At 43.4% G+C, this 22,434-nt stretch overlaps 1 protein-coding gene across 1 annotated transcript in view; it reads left to right on the top strand.

Moving 5' to 3' along the window:
- The window catches only part of LOC120062848 (adhesion G-protein coupled receptor D1-like), a 50,793-nt gene that overhangs the window by 2,137 nt on the left and 26,222 nt on the right, over nucleotides 1-22,434 (top strand). The window contains exons 3-10 of the mRNA XM_039012918.1: nucleotides 2,335-2,592; nucleotides 3,656-3,723; nucleotides 4,320-4,475; nucleotides 4,605-4,661; nucleotides 5,276-5,405; nucleotides 5,859-5,966; nucleotides 7,478-7,553; nucleotides 8,985-9,126. Of these exons, the coding sequence (XP_038868846.1) occupies nucleotides 2,335-2,592; nucleotides 3,656-3,723; nucleotides 4,320-4,475; nucleotides 4,605-4,661; nucleotides 5,276-5,405; nucleotides 5,859-5,966; nucleotides 7,478-7,553; nucleotides 8,985-9,126 (995 nt within the window). The remainder of the gene's footprint in view (nucleotides 1-2,334; nucleotides 2,593-3,655; nucleotides 3,724-4,319; nucleotides 4,476-4,604; nucleotides 4,662-5,275; nucleotides 5,406-5,858; nucleotides 5,967-7,477; nucleotides 7,554-8,984; nucleotides 9,127-22,434) is intronic.

Genomic DNA, 22,434 nt, shown 5'->3' with positions numbered 1-22,434 from the left:
TTCCAAACTGCCTCTGGATGCAACGTCAGCACAAGAACTGTTCTTTGGGAGCTTCATGAAATGGGTTTCCATGGCCGTACAGCCGCACACAAGTCTAAGATCACCATGTGCAATGCCAAGCGTCGGCTGGAGTGGTGTAAGGCTCGCCGCCATTGGACTCTGGAGCAGCGGAAACGCGTTCTCTGGAGGGATGAATCACACTTCACCACACTTCACCATTTGTTTTACGTTACAGCATTATTCTAAAATAGATTCATTCGTTTTTTTCCCTCATCAATCTACACACAATACCCCATAATGCCAAAGCAAAAACGTGTTTTTAGACATTTTTGTAAATATCACATTGACATAAGTATTCAGACCCTTTACTCAGTACTTTATTGAAGCACTTTGGCAGCGATTACAGACTCAAGTCTTCTTGGGTATGACCCTACAAGCTTGGCACACCTGTGTTTGGGAAGTTTCTAACAGTCTTCTCTGCAGATCTTCTCAAGCTCTGTCAGGTTGGATGGGGAGCGTTTTCAGGTCTCTCCAGAGATGTTAGATTGGGTTCAAGCCCGGGCTCTGGCTGGGCCACACAAGAACATTCAGAGACTTGTCCCGAAGCCACTTCTGCTTTGTCTTGGCTGTGTTTTGAGAGAATCTTATTTCTCATGGTCTGAGAGTCCTTCATGTGCCTTTTGGCAAACTCCAAGCAGGCTGTCATGTGCCTTTGACTGAGGAGTAGCTTCTGTCTGGCCACTCTACCATAAAGGCCTGATTAATGGAGTGCTGCAGAGGTGGTTGTCCTTCTGGTAGTTTCTAGGAAGAGTCTTGGTGGTTCCAAACTTCTGACATTTAAGAATGATGGAGGCCACTGTGTTCTTTGGGACCTTCAATGCTGCAGACATTTTTTGGTACCCTTCCCCAGATCTGTGCCTCGACATAATCCTGTCTCGGAGCTCTACGGACAATTCTTTCGACCTCATGGCTGTTATTGTTTTTGCTCTGACATGCACTGTCAACTGTGGGACCTTATATAGACAGGTGTGTGCCTTTCCAAATCATGTCCAATCGATTGAATTTACCACAGGTGGACTACAGTCAAGCTGTGGAAACATCTCAAGGATGATCAATGGAAACAGGATGCACCTGAGCTCAATTTCAAATCTCATAGCAAAGGGTCTGAATACTTATGTAAATAAAGTATTTCTGGTTTTCATGTTTAATACATTTGCAAACATTTCAAAAAATTCTGCTTTTGCTTTGTCATTATGGGGTATTGTGTGTAGATTGATGAGGAAAATGTGTTATTTAATCCATTTTAGAATAAGGCTGTAACGTAACAAAATGTGGAAAAAGGGAAGGGGTCTGAATACTTTCCGAATGCGCTGTATTTCAAACTTACAGGTCCAAGTGGACTCTAAATTAAGTCATTGAAATAACATAAACATTCTACATGGGCAAAACTATTTCTCCATCCCTTACAATCTCAGATCTGCTATTTCTGGAGGAAAACATATCATGTCGCTCTGTGCACTGCAGGTTCTTTGAATAAGAAAGAAACATTTACCAGTCATTGTTTTTAAGAGGATTTTTTTTTCACATTCTCAAATGTCTTCCGTCGTCTTGTTTTTGTTACAATTAATTAAGGTTATATATATGAGGCGTCAGGACTTCATGTGTACTTTTGATTTATTTGATTATTACTTACAGAATATCAAACATCTGGTTCTTATAATTTGACATGACGATATGTCACCATTTCACCATGCAGTTGTTTAGCCTTTGGCTCATAACAGATCTATGACTGAACCAGCTCTTATGACACCTTTACCAGTACCAGGAGACATGACTGGTTCAGTAGACCTTGTCACAATGTGTCCCAGCCTAACCTGCAACAGAAACATTTCTAGCTAAAATAGCGGGAGAGACTAAAAGGAAAGAGAGATTGAAAGTGTGAATGGGGAAGTTGTTGGTTTGTGTTTAAGCCAATCCCTATAGGATAGCTGTGTTTTAACACTCTGAACCAGCCTCTGCTGGTGCAAGTGTTCACAGTGAATGTATTGTCTTTTGGGATTCTCTTTATTGTCCGTTTACCTCAGAAGAACTGGAGATGTTATTTCGTCTTTGGAGAAGTCTATTGGAAACGTTTGAAGGAATAGAATGGAGATGCTGACTGAATGGTTGGAGTGGAACATGGGGACATATTGGGTGGATATAGTGGAAAAGCACAATTGTAATATGTGTGACATACTGTAGGCTATAATACCCACATACAAAGAGTAGATAAATACTTTAGGTGAAGGGAAGGTGAAGTCCTAATTATGATTTCTCCTCTCTCTTCCCTTTCAGGGCCCTTCTGGACCCACATTCTGTTCACTTGGACCCTGACGGACGGTCTCAACATCTACATCAACGGGACGTTCAACACCAGCGACCCCACTGGCAACGTGTCCATGAACTATGGGGACCCTTACCCTGACCTGGTCATTGGGACAGGAAATGAGCAGTCCTATGGACACTACGTGACAGGGGCCTTTGATGAGTTTGTCATCTGGGAGAGGGCCCTGTCACCAGAGGAGATCCTCATGTACTACAAAGCTGCCATAGGTAATGTCAGATGTCACCGTCAGTCTGGAATGTTCCACTCTTTTTTCCGTGATGTGAAATGTTCACTATGTTCACACTTTCCCCTTGACTTATGTGAGGAGATTGGGGTTAAAAAGTTATTTCCATCTTGGTCATTGCCATTGACATTCCATGCACAGTACTGACGCATGGAATACACAACAAGATATTAAACCGTACAAATCCTCCTCATCTTAAAATCATCTCACACACCATAAAAGTTTGGTTTCAGATTCGAGGACTCAACTGACGTTAAACTGAGTGACTGAAGTTTTTTAAAACCATAATGACCTTTTTCATTGCTGCTTTGATTTATCTTGTGTGGTCTAGAATTATTCTGAAACTCAAAAGAAATGGACAATGTCCTCTGTATGGTCCGAGAAATGTTATTCAGAGCATGGTGAAATGTGTATAAGATAGTAAAAATGGATGAATCACTTGTCATGCTTATGGAAAATAGGTATAATTTGGGTCTGGACACCCATTCCCTGGGTTTTTGTCTAATGATTAGACCCCATTGTGGAGGACTCAGGTGGTCACGTTGCATGAAGGCATAGCCTTCATTTTCTCAGACATAACAGACATGAACAAGAAGGTTGTTATGGTTATGGAAAGTGTTTTAATATGTTATACCTGCAGATAATGAATGGGACTAAAGAAGAGCATACTGTTGGAAGGGATGTTCCTAATGTAAAACCATATATGGTCATTTATTGTTGCTAAGTGCACTAATTGATGTGTTATTTACAGACAGCATGATGTCATGACTTCCTTCTAACATCTCTTTGGCTTGTACAGTACCTCAGTGATGTATCTGGCGGTTGATTATCTAAAGAGCAGGTACAATAGCACAGCACTTCTTTTCATCTATCCCCGGCTGGGGGAAGGTCCACCATCAGCAGACACGTACCAAGGAATCAGGAATCTCTGTGGCCTGAACAATTCCAGCACTTCTCTAAGCGTTCTATTTGGCATCTAGCTAGTGTTGCTATTGATGACAGGTGGAAGAGCACTGCTAATGGGACTCTTGTATTTCTCCAACTAGGTGATACTTTGACTTACCCTACCACAACAAGCGTTCCTAAAGAAGTCTCCTCTACGATGCAAACACTGGTGAGTTCTCAACTTCTCAACACAATGGGGTCTAGTCATTAGCATTTTGCTACATCCGCAATAACATCTGCTAAACATGTGTATGTGACCAGTACGATTTGACTTGATTTGAAATTTGGTGATTTAAACAGATTGACATCTTACCATGGGAAAGTGGATATTTTAAACCCTTTTCAGGGTTTTACTACTAGAACAGACACACAGCAACCTCGCAGGAAATGAGGTAGAAGGCTGGTGGTTGAACTGCAATAAACACAAACAATTCATTTCTTATGGAACCATTTTTTTCCCTTTAAGACTGAGGAATTGGAAAAGGGGATATTGAGAACACAAGTGAATAGACCTCTCCTGTCTATTAAATGGCAGTTGTGGGCGTAGAGTGAAGAAAGTAGAGACAGCTGTTCAACACAGCACAAAATGGGTCCCTGTAGGGCATGACGCTGGAAAAAGACCAGCAGTCTTTTACAGCAGACTTCTATCCAGAAAGAGTTCTTACTAAAGGTAATGGTCACATAATGTGTTCCTGTGTATATTGGTCCCATTCTGGTCTTTGGAGAGTTTCTGTGGAGAGTAATGCCTGGTGTTTTGTCCCTCAGGGAGTCGCAGATGTGTCCTATTCTATCATCACCAAGCTGAGTGAGGAGATCCACAGCTCCCAGGACCCCGTGCCCATGTTAGGCTTCCTGGAGTCTCTGCCATTCAGCCTGCCCAACAAGACCATCCCCCACGACACTGCCAACAACTTCACACAGGTACAGGAACACAAGGATATATACATGCAAGTGCGCACGAAGGCACACACACGAACACACACACACCAAAGTAGGATGTAATAGTTTGTTTCAGATCACAGACATGATGTGTTATTGTGTCCCGCCCAGGCTTTTCTGAAGAGTGTGGAGGAGGTGTTGTCTTCTGAAGTGGCCAGGGAAGATGAGGTAAGTACGTTTCAAGTTTTTAATGTCACGTGCATAAGTACAGTGAAATGCCTTTCTTGGAGCTCTAAACCCAACAATGCACTAATCAATATCAATGTAGTAGTAAAAATAACATAAGGTAGAACAAGAACACATTAGAAATAAAAAATATGAAATATATCGAGTTCATGATATCTCTGTGAAGTCACTGTGTGGGTTTACAGCAAACTAGCTATATGATAGTGAACTGTGAATATGATCACATTCATTCAGGCTCAAGTTCAGCGCCCTCACACGTGAAATCACAGGAATTCCTGAACAGAGAGACATTTCGAGCGAGTTTGTCGTTACAATGTTCTATACACACTGAACAGGCGTGCTTGTTTTCATATGAGCAAGCTGAACCAGACGTTCTTAGTGCATGACAACTTTGGACTTGGACGTGGAGAGCACCATCAAAAGGAAGTCAGATGGCATTTACAGTAATACAGTGAATATCGTCCCAGCTGATAAGACTCTTAACCCATGCTACTACTTGGTTTTATGGTCTATCAGTGACAGTTTACCAACTCTCAAAATACAGTAGATACAATAAGTTGCCAGTGTGTCTCTATAAGTGTGACCGTTTGGAGCAGGAGTCCACCCCAGTGGTCAGTGGGCTGATTGAGACAGTGGACAACGTGATGGTCCAGATGGTGTCCAGCCTGGATTCCAGCCCCAGCCCCCGATCTCTCATCTCACTGGGAGGAAAGTCCTTTGTAGCAGGTCAGTACCATGACGACGCAACTCTCTCCTGACTGTACTGTATGACCCACAAACTGTGGTATCTTACTGTAAAAAGAACAAGTTAGGGCTGAGAGTTACTGTACTAAGAAGGAAGTTCAAGTAGAGTTTTGAACTAACTGTCTCCATACGGTATGTTTCCCTCAGAAGATAGAGATCTGATCAAGCTTAGATAACCATGGTCCTTTCCATGCAACTAATTTCCCCCTGGTAGGGGTTAGTTTGGCATGATATTTTGTTTTCCTGTGGACAAGCCTGCGTCGTCTCTCTCCCAGGGGCTCAGTCAAATCTTTGATCCGCCCATGAATCATCACCACCAGCAGATAACACTGTGCTTTTGGCTCCCTGTCAGAACCCCTCCAGGCCTGGTGTTGGAGTTAGTTAACCACTCACAGTGCTCCCTCTCTCTCTGTTTCCAACCCCCGACCCCAATAGATTACTCTCTGATGAAGATTCCACAGAACTACAATCTTCCTCATTACCGCTTCCCCATGCAAGGAAAGAACTACATCTCAGTGCCCGGCGAGGCGTTCACCATGCAGTGTGAGTGTCCTACATCCCATTTCACTCTTGTTCTAAAAACATACAATACATTGAAATACTCACTCTCTCACAGCAATTCATATTTTGTGTGTGTATTACACTGCTCGAATGTAACATATGCTCATCTTTCTTTTGTGTCTGGCTCTTACTCCTCCTCAGCACATAGTTTCATTGGCTTGAATGTGAATAAATACTGGCCATTTTTTCTGTAAGGTCTTGCTATTGGGCAGAAGTTTATTATGATGATAGGTTTAAAGACCTTTAACATAGCAATGGTATTGTGTGAGAGAGCCTCCGTGAAACTGCTTGTGAGACTTTAAAGTACAGGATTACAGCCACAGTACTGTATGTCTTCTATGCAGAGAGGCAATGTATCACTGACTATTTTAGACACACCGGAGACAGACAGAGAGGGATACTTTTCATCCACTTTACTCTCCATTCAAAAGAAACCCCTCCACTCACAGTGAACTAATTGATTTACTTAGCCCATTCTTAGCGGCGCTGTGAATGCTGGTTTGGCAGTAATTACGGCAGTATTAAAACTGTGTTTGTTGGACTTGTGTTAGGGTCAGATCCATTTGGCTCCACCTGGCCCCCAAACACCCTGCGTTGCTACACTAACTTTTAAATAAACCATTTTAATAATCTATTAAAACCTCATTATCAGAAATTGAATATAAATGTTACTGCTGGCAACTTACACTCCTAGATTGAGTTAATGTAGCGTTGTGTGTCCTGACACATGGCATACTGTATTAAAGGCACCAAGTGTCGCTTTTATAAGTCAATTAAGTGCAGAGAAAGTGTTACCGATTTTTAAAAATTCTCTTGGACTGAGATACTTCTAAGTATTCATAAAAAGATGCAGATTATGCCTTTTTCTATTATTTTCTTTCTTCCTTAGGAAAGCTTTATAGGCAAACTGGCCACCAACTGATCCCTACAAAGGTCTGGTAGGGGGCATTACAGTCATTACATTCAAAGTTCATTAGATTCAAAACCTTGACTTGTGATATGAATTCAGATTATTTCATACACAATGTATTTTCAACACCAGTGTTTGTTTTCTTACTCATTGAGGTAGATTTTATTTCATGAAAACGGTACTTTGACCGTCAAGCGTTTCCGATCCCTCTCTAGTAGTTACCATGTTGTAGATTGCCTACGTGGTGGTGAGAGTGTATAAGAGTTGGGCACAGGCCTCCTGCTGTACTGTTTCAGTCATGGCACTGTGACTTGCATCATTTCCCAACACACACGTGGTCCGTGGTCCCCCTCCGTCTCACCCGTGTGTGAGCATACAGCTCTCCAATTAGTCAGGGAGTGCCAACTTGAGGCAGCGAGGCTGCTTAATTAAGTTCCCCTCACTGTGAGCATTTTAGCAATGCCTCATCACATTCTCAACCCTGCTATGAGTCTGTGTTTCACCTTTGACCACTCTTTCCCTCCCTCCCTCCCCCTTACCTCCTCCCTCCCTCCCTCCCTCTCCCTACCTTTTTCCACCTCAGCCCAAACCACAATCGTGGGTCTTTTCTACCACAACATGCACAACTACTACAGAGAGATCAGCCCACTCAGGACCAGGTAAGGGGGATGGGAGGACACATTAAAAGCCCTGATCATACCAAACAGGAATGCTCTCTGTGTAGGAATTATGAATCACTTAAATGTGTGATATAAAGTTATCCTGACCAAACACAGTACAGTAGACAGCACTGTTTAAAGTAAGTTTAGAGCCTGCAAAAAGGAATATAATATTCTCATTTACAAGCATTCAGAAGAGGCTTGAGGTTGTCAAAGCATCTGTTTGGGGACCAATCAGAAAAGGATGCAATAAAGTAAATAGTTTACTTTGCACGCCTTGCAATTAAGAATTACAGTCATTGAGAAGAAGTGATCTCAGAGGATCTAAGGGATGTTATAGCGATAAGTGCTCTGAGCATCAGCCAGGATCACTTCCTGTGTGTCCGCTGTGGTCCCCTGGCGGAGTGGCGCCCTGTTTCCTGTTGTCCGTAACAGATCATGCCTGGGGCCATTCCTTATCAGCCTCCAACCAGGCTATCTCTCATCTCACCACTTAACCGCCACTGGCTGATACACCCTGCCGTTAACTTCATACAGGAACTTGGCCACACACTTCTTTTCCCAATAATAGGGGAAGCATATTACGATAATTCTGTGAAATAAATATTTTACATGAATTTGATTAAAGTAATTTGGTGGTCTAAGCGTAAACAATCTTGTTTGATTTAAAACATGTAGTTACTGGCAGACATCATCAATAGCATAATTGCGTCTAGAAATAGAGCTTATTATGCTCAAGGAGTTGGACTTACTGTTGTGGCCCTCAGTACAGCAAATAGCTTTGACTGCCTCTGCAGAAATCCAGAATCTAAGGCTGCGTTTACACCGTTTACACAGGCAGCCCAATTCTGATATTTTGACCAATTATTGGCAAAAGATCTGATCTAATTGGTCAAAAGACCAATGAATGGCAACATATTACAATTGTGCCGACTGTGTAAACGCAGCCTAAAAGTACTATGTGTAAGTGATACGGCACTTGGGATCAATCAGCTTCTGCTACAATATACTTTCTTCTAAACGAGTTTCTCAGTAAAACTGGATGACAATAATAAACACCCATGTTTACAAAGTAGAAAAGCAGTTTATTCAGGAAATTCCAATTGGTGTCAGTATGCCACCATTTTAGAAGGCATAACTTATTTACTTCACATTTGATGATTAGGTTAGTTCCTAATGGTTGTGTTTCACTCCCCAGTGGGTGAGAATGTCCGTCTGTATAATGATACGGGGTTGTTGCCTCTACAACCTACCGTCACTTACCTGTTGACCTCGAAAAGCTCCTGACGTAATGCTGTGTTTTCACTGTGATTGATGACATGACAGATGTTTCAGAGTCCCACTCTCCTGCTACTGTTCTGAGCCCTCTGTGACACTACTGTGTACATAAAACACCTCTCGTTGGTGTTAGTGACAAATCATCTCTCTCAGGATCAACGAGGCGGCTGATTTCAAAGACCATAAGATCCAGGTGGCCAGTTTCCTCATCTCACTGAAGGTGGAGCCATCACCTGCCCTGTCCGTCAACCTGTCTGGGGCTCCGCTCATCAAGATCGTCCTCACACACATCCTGGTAAGGGTACATACCAACACACACCGCCCAGAAGTGTATTGAATTACCAAGCTATGACGATGGATTACCATTTTACTGGCCATAAGAAACCATCTCTGTTATGAGTGAAGGACTTGAAAAATTGTGCTGGAAAACTGTTTGACAATGGTTCTTCAGAAATGTGCATCACAGTTGCTGGTTGCGGGATTGTTACCTTCGGAAGAAGTGTGTGACTTTGGCTAAGGAGTATCCCCTTTTGTATATTGTTTCTTTTTTTGTGGGGGAGGGGACTCAGTAGGGGACAGTCACTCAATTAGTTCATGTCAGCTAACTTTTTTTTGATTGGCAAGTTAGTGTAGCCTGCTATCTAACCTAGTAATCATGGTCGAATTACCAACTGGGGTCCCCCATTGATTTTGTTAGTCACTCTTTTTGTGGCCCCCACCCCCATCAAAGTTCCCATCCCGGATCTATATCATTCCAAAGGCACTCAAAAATACCCCCCCCCCCCCTGTTTTCCCTCACAGTATGTGAAAAGCTCAGTACTCACCAACACAAAGACAAAGGACATTTCTTTTTGTTTCCATTAGTCCCAACCTCTTCATTTTCCTTAACAAAGCATGATGCTTCCTGAAAGAAAAGTGATTATCAACATTTGAACTGTAGGCTTTGTGCACTTTGTGCACTTTGCCTTTCTGCTTTGTGGCAGGGATTTAGTGGAGAAAGTTTTGCCAGCTTCTTTAGACCTCTCCCATGGCATTTGAAACCCATAATGAAAGTTAACTTAGAAAACGTGTATGGCAATTGTTAGCCCTACTGTAAATGCAGAAATGCAATAGAGAGCTCTATAGTCCATCCATAGAGTGATCTTAAGTCATCCACTTCAAGTCAAACAATTTTCCATAAACACTCAATAGTTGGAGAAGGGCAAAATGACCTCCAAAAGATAGCATCCAATAGTAATTTTATCCAATAATTTTTTACCAAAAATAAAATGTCATATTTTTCCATCAGCTAACATAAGTAGCCCCAGTCCATTTCACTTGTAGAGAATGTGCTTCCCCTGCCATGTGAGCTGCTCAGTTGAAAATATTCACTTGCTATTAAAGTGAATCACCATCAAAGGTATTTTTTTCCTTCCGTCTCTCTTAAGAGCACAAATTAAAACCATGCGGCTTTGTGAAACCATGGCAACGGGCTTTGTTTGCCTCCATTTTCCCATGGAAATAAATGTTTATGCTGCAAGGATCTGACTGGGGTCCTGTGACATGATTTTAGCAGACACCACAAGAGAGGGGAGAGTCTCCTGTATTTTGAAGTGCTGGAGATGCATTTCAGTGCTCTTTCATCTTGATTCAAGGTGTTTCTATTTACACTCACTTACACTGCCTTACCGCTTGTTGTTATGGTGACAAAATAAAGTTGTGATAAAGCAATGGTTTTCACAGAAATTAACATTGGTCATGTGACGGGAATAGTTTGGACCTCAACTCCAGTGACACCAAATATTTTATGACAAATTACCGTACAGTATTTGATTTTGGTTTTTGACTTGGGTGCCAACACCTAACGTAAGACAATAGCTGAGACTTATGTTCAGAAGTTGCATACCTCACACATCACTTTTTGGCTGTAACCTTAACCATGAAAAAAAGTAAATATGCTATTACTGGTCTGTTGTGAGCCGGAGGATAGATTCAGGCCAAAAGTGACTGACTATTTTGGGAATTTTGATGTCTTTGGGAGCTGGTGGATACTTATCACCCTCCAAACTAGGAGAGAGGGAGAACTGCTCACCCACTATGTGGAAGACCTTTCCCGTCATTGTTCACTCCGCTTTTTACTGCCTGTCCAAGTCCACTCCCTAATGACTTCCCGTGGCGTGCCTCCATTGCTCAGGGGTAGCTTAATGATTTGTGATGGACACTTCTGTTTTCCCAACGCTTTTAGCCAGCAAGAGGAGAGAGAGACATCTAGTCACTTTATTAAAGTCTGAGCAGGGTAATTGTGTCAGCAGCAGCATAGTCCTGTCAGCTCCCCCATATTTCACCATCCTGGTCATGGTGCCATGGTAACAACAGATCCGGTGTATTAGTAACACTGTAGTACAGGGATCATCAACTAGATTCAGCCGCGGGACGATTTTTGTTCGGGGGCTAGAACATAATTACAAATAATTTGTAAACTGAAAATTGACTGCAAGAAGCCCAAACAGGTATAATATTTGACTAAAACATAATAATTTCAAACCTTGCTTACATTTGTATACGATCACGTCTCTTTGTAGTGCTTTGTGTGGGCAAGTAGTTTGCTGATGTCAATGTTGTGAACAGAGTGCCTCATGGTGGCAGTGGGGTTATGGTATGGGAAGGCATAAGCTACAGACGACAAACACAATTTTATCGATGTAAATTTGAATGCACAGAGATACCGTGACGAGATCCTGAGGCCCATTGTCGTGCCATTCATCCAAATAAACCAAAAAATAATAAAAAGTAGCACAATAAAACAACAATAACAAGGCTATATACAGGGGGTACCAGTACTGAGTCAGTGTGCGGGGGTACAGGTTAGTTGAGGTAATTTGTACATGTAGGTAGGGGTGAAGTGACTATGCATAGATAATAAACAGAGAGTAGCAGCAGCATAAAAACAAAGGGAGGGGGGTGTGTCAATGTAAATAGTCCGGTGGTCATTTGATTAATTGTTCAGCAGTCTTATGGCTTGGGGGTAGAAGCTGTTAAGGAGCCTTTTGGTCCTAGACTTGGCGCTCCGGTACAGCTTGCCGTGCGGTAGCAGAGAGAACAGTCTATGACTAGGGTGACTGGAGTCTCTGACAATTTTATGGGCTTTCCTCTGACACCGCCTATTATATAGGTCCTGGATGGCAGGAAGCTTGGCCCCAGTGATATACTGGGCCATACGCACTACCCTCTGTAGCGCCTTACGGTCAGATGCCGAGCAGTTGCCATACCAGTCGGTGATGCAACCGGTCAGGATGCTCTCGATGGTGCAGCTGTAAAAGTCTTTGACTTTTACCAAATCTTTTCAGTTTCCTGAGGGGGAATAGGTTTTGTTGTGCCCTCTTCACAACTGTCTTGGTGTGTTTGGACCATGATAGTTCATTGGTGATGAGGACACCAAGGAACTTGAAACTCTCGACCCGCTCCACTACAGCCCCGTCGATAATAATGGGGGCATGTTCGGCCCGCCTTTTCCTGTAGTCCACGCTCCTTTGTCTTTCTCACGTTGAGGGTGTGGTTGTTGTCCTGGCACCACACTGCCAGTTCTCTGACCTCCTCCCTATAGGCTGTCCCATCGTTGTCGGTGATCAGGCCTACCACTGTTGTGTCGTCAGCAAACTTAATGATGATCTTCGAGTCGTGTTTGGCCACGCAGTCATGGGTGAAAGGGAGTACAGGAGGGGACTAAGTACACACTCCTGAGGGTCCCCAGTGTTGAGTATCAGCGTGGCAGACTTGTTGTTGCCTACACTTACCACCTGGGTGTGGCCCATCAGGAAGTCCAGGATCCAGTTGCAGAGGGAGATGTTTAGTCCCAGGTTCCTTAGCTTAGTGATGAGCTTTATGGGCACTATGGTGTTGAACACTGAGCTGTAGTCAATGAACAGCATTCTCACATGTACCTTTTGTTCAGTTAGGAAAGAGCAGTGTGGAGTGCGATAGAGATTGCGTCATCTGTGGATCTGTTGGGGCGGTATGCGAATTGGAGTGGGTCTAGGGTGTCCGAGAGGATGCTGTTGATGTGAGCCATGACCAGCCTTTTCAAAGCACTTCATTGCTATCGACATGGGTGCTACGGGGCGGTAAAACATTTAGGCAGGTTACCTTCTCTTCCTTGGTCACAGGGACTATGGTGGTCTGCTTGAAACATGTAGGTATTACAGACTTGGTCAGGGAGAGGTTGAAAATGTCAGTGAAGACACTTGCCAGTTGGTCCGTGCTTTGAGTACACGTTCTGGTAATCCGTCTGGCCCCGGGCTTTGTGAATGTTGACCTGTTTAAAGATCTTGCTCACATCAGCTACGAGAGCGTTATCACACCGTCATCCAGAACAGCTGGTTTTCTTATGCATGCTTCAGTGTTGCTTGCCTCGAAGTGAGCACAAAAGGCATTTAGCTCGTCTGGTAGGCTCGCATCAATGGGCAGCTCCCATCTGGGTTTCCCTTTGTAGTCCATAATAGTTTTCAATCCCTGCCACATCCGACAAGCGTCAGAGCCAGTGTAGTAGTATTTATTTATTGACACTTTGCTTGTTTGATGGTTCGTCTGAGGGCATAGCAGGATTTCTTACAAGCGTCCGGATTAGTGTCCCGCTCCTTGAAAGCGGCAGCTCTAGCCTTTAGCTCGATGCGATTGTTGCCTATAATCCATGGCTTCTGGTTGGGATATGTACGTACGGTCACTGTGGGGACAACGTCGTCGATGCACTTATTGATGAAGCCGATGACTGAGGTGGTGTACTCCTCAATGCCATTGGATGAATCCTGGAAAATATTCCAGTCTGTGCTAGCAAAACAGTCCTGGAGCGTAGCATCCGCGTCATCTGACCACTTCCGTATTGAGTGAGTCACTGATACTTCCTGCTTTAGTTTTGGCTTGGAAGCAGGAATCAGGAGGATAGAATTATGGTCAGATTTTCCAAATGGAGGGTGGGGGAGAGCTTTGTATGCATCTCTGTGTGTGGAGTAAAGGTGGTCTATCATTTTTTTTCCTCCGGTTGCATATGTGACATGCTGGTAAAAATGTGGTAAAACTGATTTAAGTTTGCCTGCATTAAAGTCCCCGATCACTAGAAGCGTCACTTCTGGATGACCATTTTCTTGTTTGCTTATGGCCTTCTAGAGTTGGTTGAGTGCGGTCTTAGTGCCAGCATTGGTCTGTGGTGGTAAATAGACGGCTACGAATAATATAGATGAGAACTCTCTTGGTAGACAGTGTGGTCTACAGCTTATCATAAATTACTCTACCTCAGGCGAGCAATACCTCAAGACTTCTTTAATATTAGACATCGCGCACCAGCTGTTATTGACAAATAGACACACACCCCCACCCCTCGTCTTACCAGACGTAGCTTCTCTGTTCTGCTAGTGCATGGAAAATCCCGCCGCTCTATATTATCAATGTCGTCGTTCAGTCACGACTCAGTGAAACATAAGATATTACAGTTTTTAATGTCCCGTTGGTAGGATAATCTTAATTGTAGGTCATCAATTTTATTTTCCAATGATTGCACGTTAGACAGTAGGACGGATGGCAGTGGGAGCTTACTCGCTCGCCTACGGATTCTCAGAAGGCAGCCCGATCTGCGCTCCCTTTTCCTCCGCTTTTTCTTCACGCAAATGACAGAGATTTGGGCCTGTTCCCGGGAAAGCAGTGTATCCTTCTCGTCGGACTCGTTAAAGGAAAAAGCTTATTTCAGTTCGCGGTGAGTAGTCGCTGTCCAGAAGTTATTTTCGGTCAGAAGAGAAGGTAGCAGCAACATTATGTAGAAAATAAGTACAAAAAAAGTACAAACAACGCAAAAAAACTAACAAGATAGCAAAGTTGGTTAGGAGCATGTAAAACGTCAGCCATCCTCTTCGGCGCCGTCTTCGGCACCATGTTAATGCAGTGGTTCCCAACCTTTTTCGGTTAATGTACCACCAACTGAATTTTTCTATGCCTGGTGTACCCCTGAAGTACCCCCTCATGTGCCTTTTACAAGTAAATCTATGGTCTCATGAGTCTTCTCAAGTACCCCTGTGGATAGGCCAAGTACCCGCAGGGGTCCTAGTACCCCTGGTTGGGAACCACTGTGATAATGCACGGCCCATGTTGCAAGGATCTGTAAACAATTCCTGGAAGCTGAAAATGTCCCAGTTCTTCCATGGCCTGTATACTTACCAGACATGTCACCCATTGAGCATGTTTGGGATGCTCTGGATTGACGTGTAAGACAGCGTGTTCCAGTTCCCGCCAACCCATTGAGCATGTTTGGGATGCTCTGGATTGATGTGTAAGACAGTGTGTTCCAGTTCACGCCAATATCCAGCAACTTCTCACAACCATTGAAGAGGATGTGGGGCAACAATCAACAGCCTTATCAACTCTTTGCGAAGGAGATGTGTCGCGCTGCATGAGGCAAATGGTGGTCACACCAGATACTGACTGGTTTTCTGATCCACGCCCCTAAAAGGTATCTGTTACCAACAGATGCATACAGTATCTGTATTCCCAGTCATGTGAAATCCATAGTTTTGGGCCTAATTCATTTAATTTGACTGATTTACTTATATGAACTGTAACTCAGTAAAATCTTTGAAATTGTTGCATCGTGGGGGGCCAAATAAAACTACCCGCGGGCCAAATTCAGCCCTGGCCGCAAGTTGGGGAACCCTGTTGTAGTAGAACAACAACAGCCACTTACCTTCTGGTCTCGAACACAAACAGTAGACAACCTTTGACCATCCACCTCCTTTATTTCACATGGAGGACACCTGTCTTATGGGCTGAAAAAGTGACTTCATGAAACCTATTGCTGTGAATGACTAAAACTATATGCAATTAATTGACAGTGTCACTGACCAGTCGTAATGATCTATAATGACCTTGTGTTATGGCTATTAGCATCGTTCACAAGGGAGTCCAAACAGGTCTGAGCGGATGGCCAGTGAATCTGACCTTGCATCCATGATTGATAACCTGTGTGCTCAGAGCCTCATTAAACATCTAGTGAGGTCATGTCATTCCAGAGCTAACTGGCTATATCGTATCTGTCTGGTCCAAGGTGACGCCACGCCAGCCAACAGGGTTCTGGGGAGCAGCTCCGATACGGAGCGAAGGTGTTATCAGGTCTGCCAGAAGCCCATGAGCTTTCTCACGCTATTCTGCGCTGTTGCTGATTGGGCCTTGGCTCCAACCGTGATTTATTAGCTCTGTCCAATGTGGGTCTAGCGTGGGAGGGTCAGCGGAGAGGAGAGAGGGGCACTGGGGTCTGTAGTTAAACATTAATACATACATAAAACCCCCACTCCTCCTCCTCTTCGCTCAAAGCATCACACTGATGGTATGAGGTGAAGAAATGGAAAGTGTGATTTCACGGAATGCCGGTGTTGCTCAGTGTCAAAATTGAAAGGATTAAAAAAAGGTTTTGACAAGCAGGACTTGAGTTTACAGGCCAATAAAACTGTGTTTTGGAGTGGCGGCGGCAGCTCCATGAGAGAGACTGTGGGGAGCGGAGGAATGGAGAGGAAGTAGTGTAGGAGCGCTGGTGGCCTCTGTCTGTCTCTCCCAGAACTGACCCACACATTCATACTGTACTGCAGCAGCCACTTTTATCAGGTGCTGGAATGAAAGAGCTAGTATGAATGCGCAGTGTCATATTGACTGCATTTTATAGATCTTTCTTTTGCCCTGTAATTGATCACATTTTTATCCACCTGCTGTATGTCTGCTTAATTAAAAAAAGGGGTGTGAGGATGAGAGAGTGTTTGGAGGGGAGAGCAGGCTAGTGATTGCAAGTCTAGTAGACTTTCAGGAGCTTCCAAATAAGGGTGGAATTAATTATTAATCAAGAACTGGGAAAATAAACTCACCGAAACCTTTTTTAAGAACCCTGATACCCAATATTTTTTAAACAAGTAAGCCAAAGATGGTATCAGTCGTCTCTGCCACAAGCAGTCTTTATTGCCTGTTTTTATAACTCCCAGTACACATCCAACCCAAACCCTGTGGGTGAGTCTCTCTCTTTCTTTCTCTCGCTCTCTCCTTTTCTTCTTTCTTTCTTTCTTTCTTTCTCTCTCTCTTTTTTCTTTCTTTCTTTCTCTCTCTCTTTCTTTTTCCCTTTCTCTCACTCTCTCTCTTTCTCTCCCTCGCACACAGACTTGCTTACACATTTGGGCCAGCTCGCTGATCAATCGCAGATGGAGGTCTGGCGATTGCTATCCTCCTCTTGCCAGGAGCTTTGCATTGAGGGTCTCTCTTTCCCCCGCCCTATTTTCTCTCTCTCTCCCCCTTGCGCTGTTCCCCTTTCCCAAAGTTACTCAAATGGAACTTCCTTTTAATTTCCTGGTGCAAAAGAGAAAGTGACGGTGTGGCGCATATTTCAAGGAAAAATTCACCCATTTTGAATGTTATATAGTTTTTGTGCATCTCTTTGCGATGTTCTATCGATTCCCGGGGTAATTTCATGTTTTCATGTCTATCTAAGCTATTGCCGTTCAAGCAGGCAGAAATACAACCAGTATGACGAGTTTTGCATGATGCAACACATGAAATGGCCCAGGGAATCGATAGAACATCGCTCAGAGATGCACAAAAACTATATAACATTGAAAATGTCTGAATCTTTCCTTTAAGTAACATTCTCCCATATTAACACTCAATGAAAAGACCAATATCTCAGAATAAGCTTGGTGTAGTGTGATTGTTTTATCCCAGCAAGGCCAGCATATAATTTTTTTTTAAATGCCATATTATTTTGTAATCAAGGATATTGCAATATAACTAGAGTGAGCTTGTTAGACTTCCAGATCTTGGCCTCCTGCCCTATCAAAACAAAATGGCAACTTCCAGCGTTTAATTGGCTTCACTTTTCTTCACACTTATCAACACTTACATAGTTGTTTTGTGTGTATACCTTGGAGGCTCAACTCAGACCACAGCTGCAAGCCTTACATTTCCCCTGATATCATGACCTCACTCTGCTCTGGGCCAGTTGTGTTGTGAAGCTATGCTCAGATGTTTCCTTCACTGTCCTTGCTATCCGGGCTCCTTGGGACATCCCTACCACATTGAAGTTGACATTTAAAATGGTTAAGGTTATGGTTAGAATAAGGGTAGGGGTTAGGATTTAGGGTAGGGGTTAGGGTAGGGACATCCCAAGGATTCCGGATGGCACTAACCGTTCCTCCACATCCTCTAAATTAGTTGGTGTGTCTGACACCATGGAGCTTCATAACATAGCAATTTTACCGGTTTATTAAGCCCAAACTGTCCTGGGGTTAGCTCAGACCCACCAATTAAAAGTGGATCCCAGTCTGAAATAATATCATAACAGATCCCAAGTCAGTGATGTGTGACTAAAGATCTGCTGTGATCCTAACCTGCTGTGCTGAGTGCTTTGGTCCATTGTGCCTGCTGGACTGGATAGTGTTTCACTGCACCTCTGTGTGCCTGTCCCAGACATAGAGCAATAAAGTGTTTCCTTTTGTGGCTAATTTTAACTACAGTAAGTGTTGCCATGGGGAGATGCATATGTTTGCACTTTCTACATGTTATATAGTGGAACCAGACACCGGGTTTAGCTCTACCTGAACTCTCCTGTTTATTAAAATACTAAGGCAACAAAGGAAGTTCATTCATGTTTTTTTGGTGTAATGGTGTAGCTGATGTAGTTTGAGTTTCAATGCTCTCATTGTCTCTGCAGACGGTTGTGCTGTTAGACTAGTTTTCAGTGGCTGAAGATTGTATCTGTCCCACACCACACACCTCAGAGTAATTCTAAATTACACCCTGTCTCTCTCCATCTCTCGATTAGATTGCTATGTCGAAACGTGGGGAAATTGAAAAGATATGGGTGACTTTATCTTTGTGTTTTACATAAGACACGAATTTCAAGGCTCGGTGCTGTCAAAAACGTGATTTTTCTGTGTTTTATATATATTTCCCCACTATGATTTTGGAATAATACTGTGAACATTTTGAAAATGATGTTGTCCTTATAGTGTAAGAACTGTTTGATTAGACCGCCTGAAATTTCAGCCTGTTTTTGTGGGATGGAGTTTTGGCCTGTCTGGTGACATCACCAGGTGGTAAATTAGTTAATAGACCAATAAGAGAGTTTCAAACCTCTCTGCTAACAACGGCTAGTTTTAGATTTCCCCGCCCCACTTAGACCACTCCCAGACAGTCCTAGGAAAGTTATTTATTGAGAAATTGTTCTTTGCTTGTGACCATTTTCATTTAAAACAATCACAGTAAGGTACTTAATTGTTAACCAGAATTTATTTGATATTGAGATAAAAATGGCTGTAAATATATTGTCCACAATATTTATTTAGACTGCATTGCATTTGAAATAAGTCTTACTACAGACTAGCAATGCCAGCCCAGAGAATGTGGGTTAGTGTGGTAGAGCTGGACAGTGTGTAGAGGGAGTTTGTGTGTTAGTCCGCTATTTGGCTGTACGTTAGAGAACATATGGTGGTGTTGGGCTTAGTTTTGATGGATAGGTAGTGTCATGGTTGCTGTACAGTATATACAGTATTCCTGTATCAATGTGTCAGAATCACTGCATTGAAGCCTACAAGAGGTCCACATGAGAGTGAGCCACCATCCATACGCCCTTCCCTCTTTTTCTGCGCTTTATTTTTTCCGTCTTAGAACCAGCTGTCCAAAGCTAGTATTCAATTTGGCCTGGAATAGTCTGATGTCTTTGGATTTGAGAAGGCGTGTCCTGTCAGTGGTTGGGGAGGTTAGTTCAACCACAGAGAGGGCTTGACATCCAGCTCTGGCAATCATGGGAGGTCTGAAAGATGCCACAGTACAGAGAGGAGCTCGAAGAGTTTGGTGGGTATGTCACGGCTGTCTAAGGGTGAGAGAGTGGACCAAGGCGCAGCGTGTGAAAAATACATCTTCTCTTTATTATTAAGAAGAAAAACGAAACAAAACAACAAATAGACGAACGTGAAGCTATATAAATGAACTAAGTGCACACATGCAACATAGAACATAGACACAGACAATTACCCACAAAACCCCAATGCCTATGACTGCCTTAAATATGGCTCTCAATCAGAGACAATGAACCACAGCTGCCTCTAATTGAGAACCAATCTAGGCAGCCATAGACATAACTAGACAACTACACTAGACACTACAAAAACACATACATTCCCCATGTCACACCCTGACCTAACTAAAAAAAACATAAAGAAAACAAAGAATACTAAGGCCAGGGCGTGACAGGGTATGTCATGTAGGGGGTTTATATGCAGATGTTATGTGTGAGAGTTTGTATTTTTACCTCGTCATTCTGTCCATGGACATTGTGAGATTGTCTTCAAAGACGTCAAGCTTTGCATTGACATTAACTAGCTAAAGCACAACATTTGTTCATATGACCAGAATAGACATATCAGAATGTAGCCGGTATTTATCCTGTTGGCAGGGCAGACGTGGAAGGCCATTCTTTCACCATGACGACAGATGGGGGGGGGGGGGGGCTATTAGTTAATCACCAGCATATGCCACTCATCCCTGAAGCATAATACTCCCTACGAATCTCCCCCAAATGTTGTTATGCAACATGCTGCCACATGATAGGCGTGTTGTCATGATGTCATGGCAGCTGAAAAATACCCCGTTCACCCTTAAAGAGTTGCATAATCATTAACTATACTCCTTACTGAGCTGCAGGATTCTCGATCCATACTATATTGTATGCCCTGATTCAATGATTAGATTGATGTCACTGGTCTCTCATTGTTTGTGATGTAGGCCTAGTGGGTTGACAGAACAGTTGAGACAAACTGCTTTCTTCACTAGTCATTTAATGATCTCTGAGGAAAGAGAGAGGGGAACTACAGTAGTTTACTACTATCTGTGTCTCTTACTCCCTTTCTCTCACTCTCACTCTGTCACTTATTCTCTGCCTCCCTCTGGCAGTCTCATTCTCTTCTTTTTTCACTCAATCTGCCTTTCAGTCTCTGTCTCTGTCTTTCTCTCTCTCCTCCGTTCTCTGTCTCTTTCTCTCTGACTGTTTCCCTGTCTCTGTCTTTCTCTCTCCTCCGCTCTCTTTCTCTTCCTCAGATGAGGTTTGAAGTGATTTCCAAGGCTAATTTTGCTAGCCCTCTGTTGTTAATAAATTGATGGAGCGGAGCTCTCTTTCCTGGCAGACGGTGAGGCTGCAGGGCACCAGGGAGACGAGGGAGCAGTGGCAGGCGCGCACACACAGACACACACACACACACACACACACACACACACACACACACACACACACACACACATACACACACACAGACCAGATGACATCTCTCTCTCTCTCTCACTCTCTTTCTGCATTCTAACACTGAGGAGAGACTCAACTCCACATCACTCTCTCTACTCTCCCCAGATATGGGCTCAGAAACACCCAACGGACATGTCAGAACAACAACCACAGAGACATTGTGACTGAATAATACCACATCTCCCATCTGTGACTGTCCGTTTCGTCAGTGTGCTTTTCAACGTGGGTCTGGTCCATGTCAGAACTTGTAACATTTTCCCTCTCCGTAATCACTCAATGTGGAAAATTAGTCCCCTAGTTTTCTCTCTAACATAATAGCATCAAAGTTTCAGCGATAGAAGAGAACAAATGTTCCAGAGTAAAGGAATGCCTGATGGCAGTGTATAATTGTTCTTTCTCTTCCTGGACTGTGAATGGATCCTAGTTGTACCTCACCCTCCCATCTGCTTCTATTTACACCCACCAAGAACCAGTGAGTTATTAAACCCCACAGGGCCCTGTAAACTCTCCCAGAGGGTCTCTCGCACCTCGTCAAAGACAGACGTTTCCCATGCTGATGGGCTGCATGTGTGCTGCTCTCAAGGCCTGTCTATGGAGCACACAGTCCTACACACGAGTCCTTTCTGTAGATAAAGCACAATGTTCAGGTGAGCAGCACACTGCTCTACACAGGGTGATCAAAGTACAGACAGCACAAGAGCACTTAGCTATTGTGTGAGTTAGGCGAAAATCACACACAAAATATATATACTATGAAGGCAAGAGTTTGGCCCATAGCTAACATTATAAGGTAATATGAAGCAGAGAGTGTATGGTAGGGCCAGGAAACAGACACATGCACAAGGCATCATGCCTCACGGTCAGATTCACTCTCCCGCTCACTCACTTTTTCCAGAAGGGAATAGAGACAGTTCATCTCAACACTCTGATCTAATTTCTCCATTAAGGCCCAGGGAATAAGGTGGGTCTGCTGTAGATGTTACACCATGCCAGCCTATGAATACTTAGTTTTGTGTTGAAGAAAGATTGGATGGAGCGTTAGGGTGAACCTGAAACCATAGCCAGACCCTAATTACCACATTCCTTTAACCATTAGCTCACTGTCTCTGGGGTCTCCATTTAAATCTGATTAAAGGAATTATATGTAAAAAGTGAGTTATAATCAAATAAAATGACAGTAAGGAGTCTCACACAATGTAATAATCACCTTTGCTGCGCGGCTGAGCCTTTGTTATGATCTAGCTCGGGGGTGTCAAACCCGTCAGGGTGTCCAATACGGCCTGGGTGGTTTGGGTAAAAAAAAAATGGTATATA

Source organism: Salvelinus namaycush, chromosome 18, assembly GCF_016432855.1.
Source record: "Salvelinus namaycush isolate Seneca chromosome 18, SaNama_1.0, whole genome shotgun sequence".
Lineage (NCBI taxonomy): Eukaryota > Metazoa > Chordata > Actinopteri > Salmoniformes > Salmonidae > Salvelinus > Salvelinus namaycush.
Note: the sequence above shows the minus strand (reverse complement) of the source record. Positions and strands in the feature narration are given on the sequence as shown.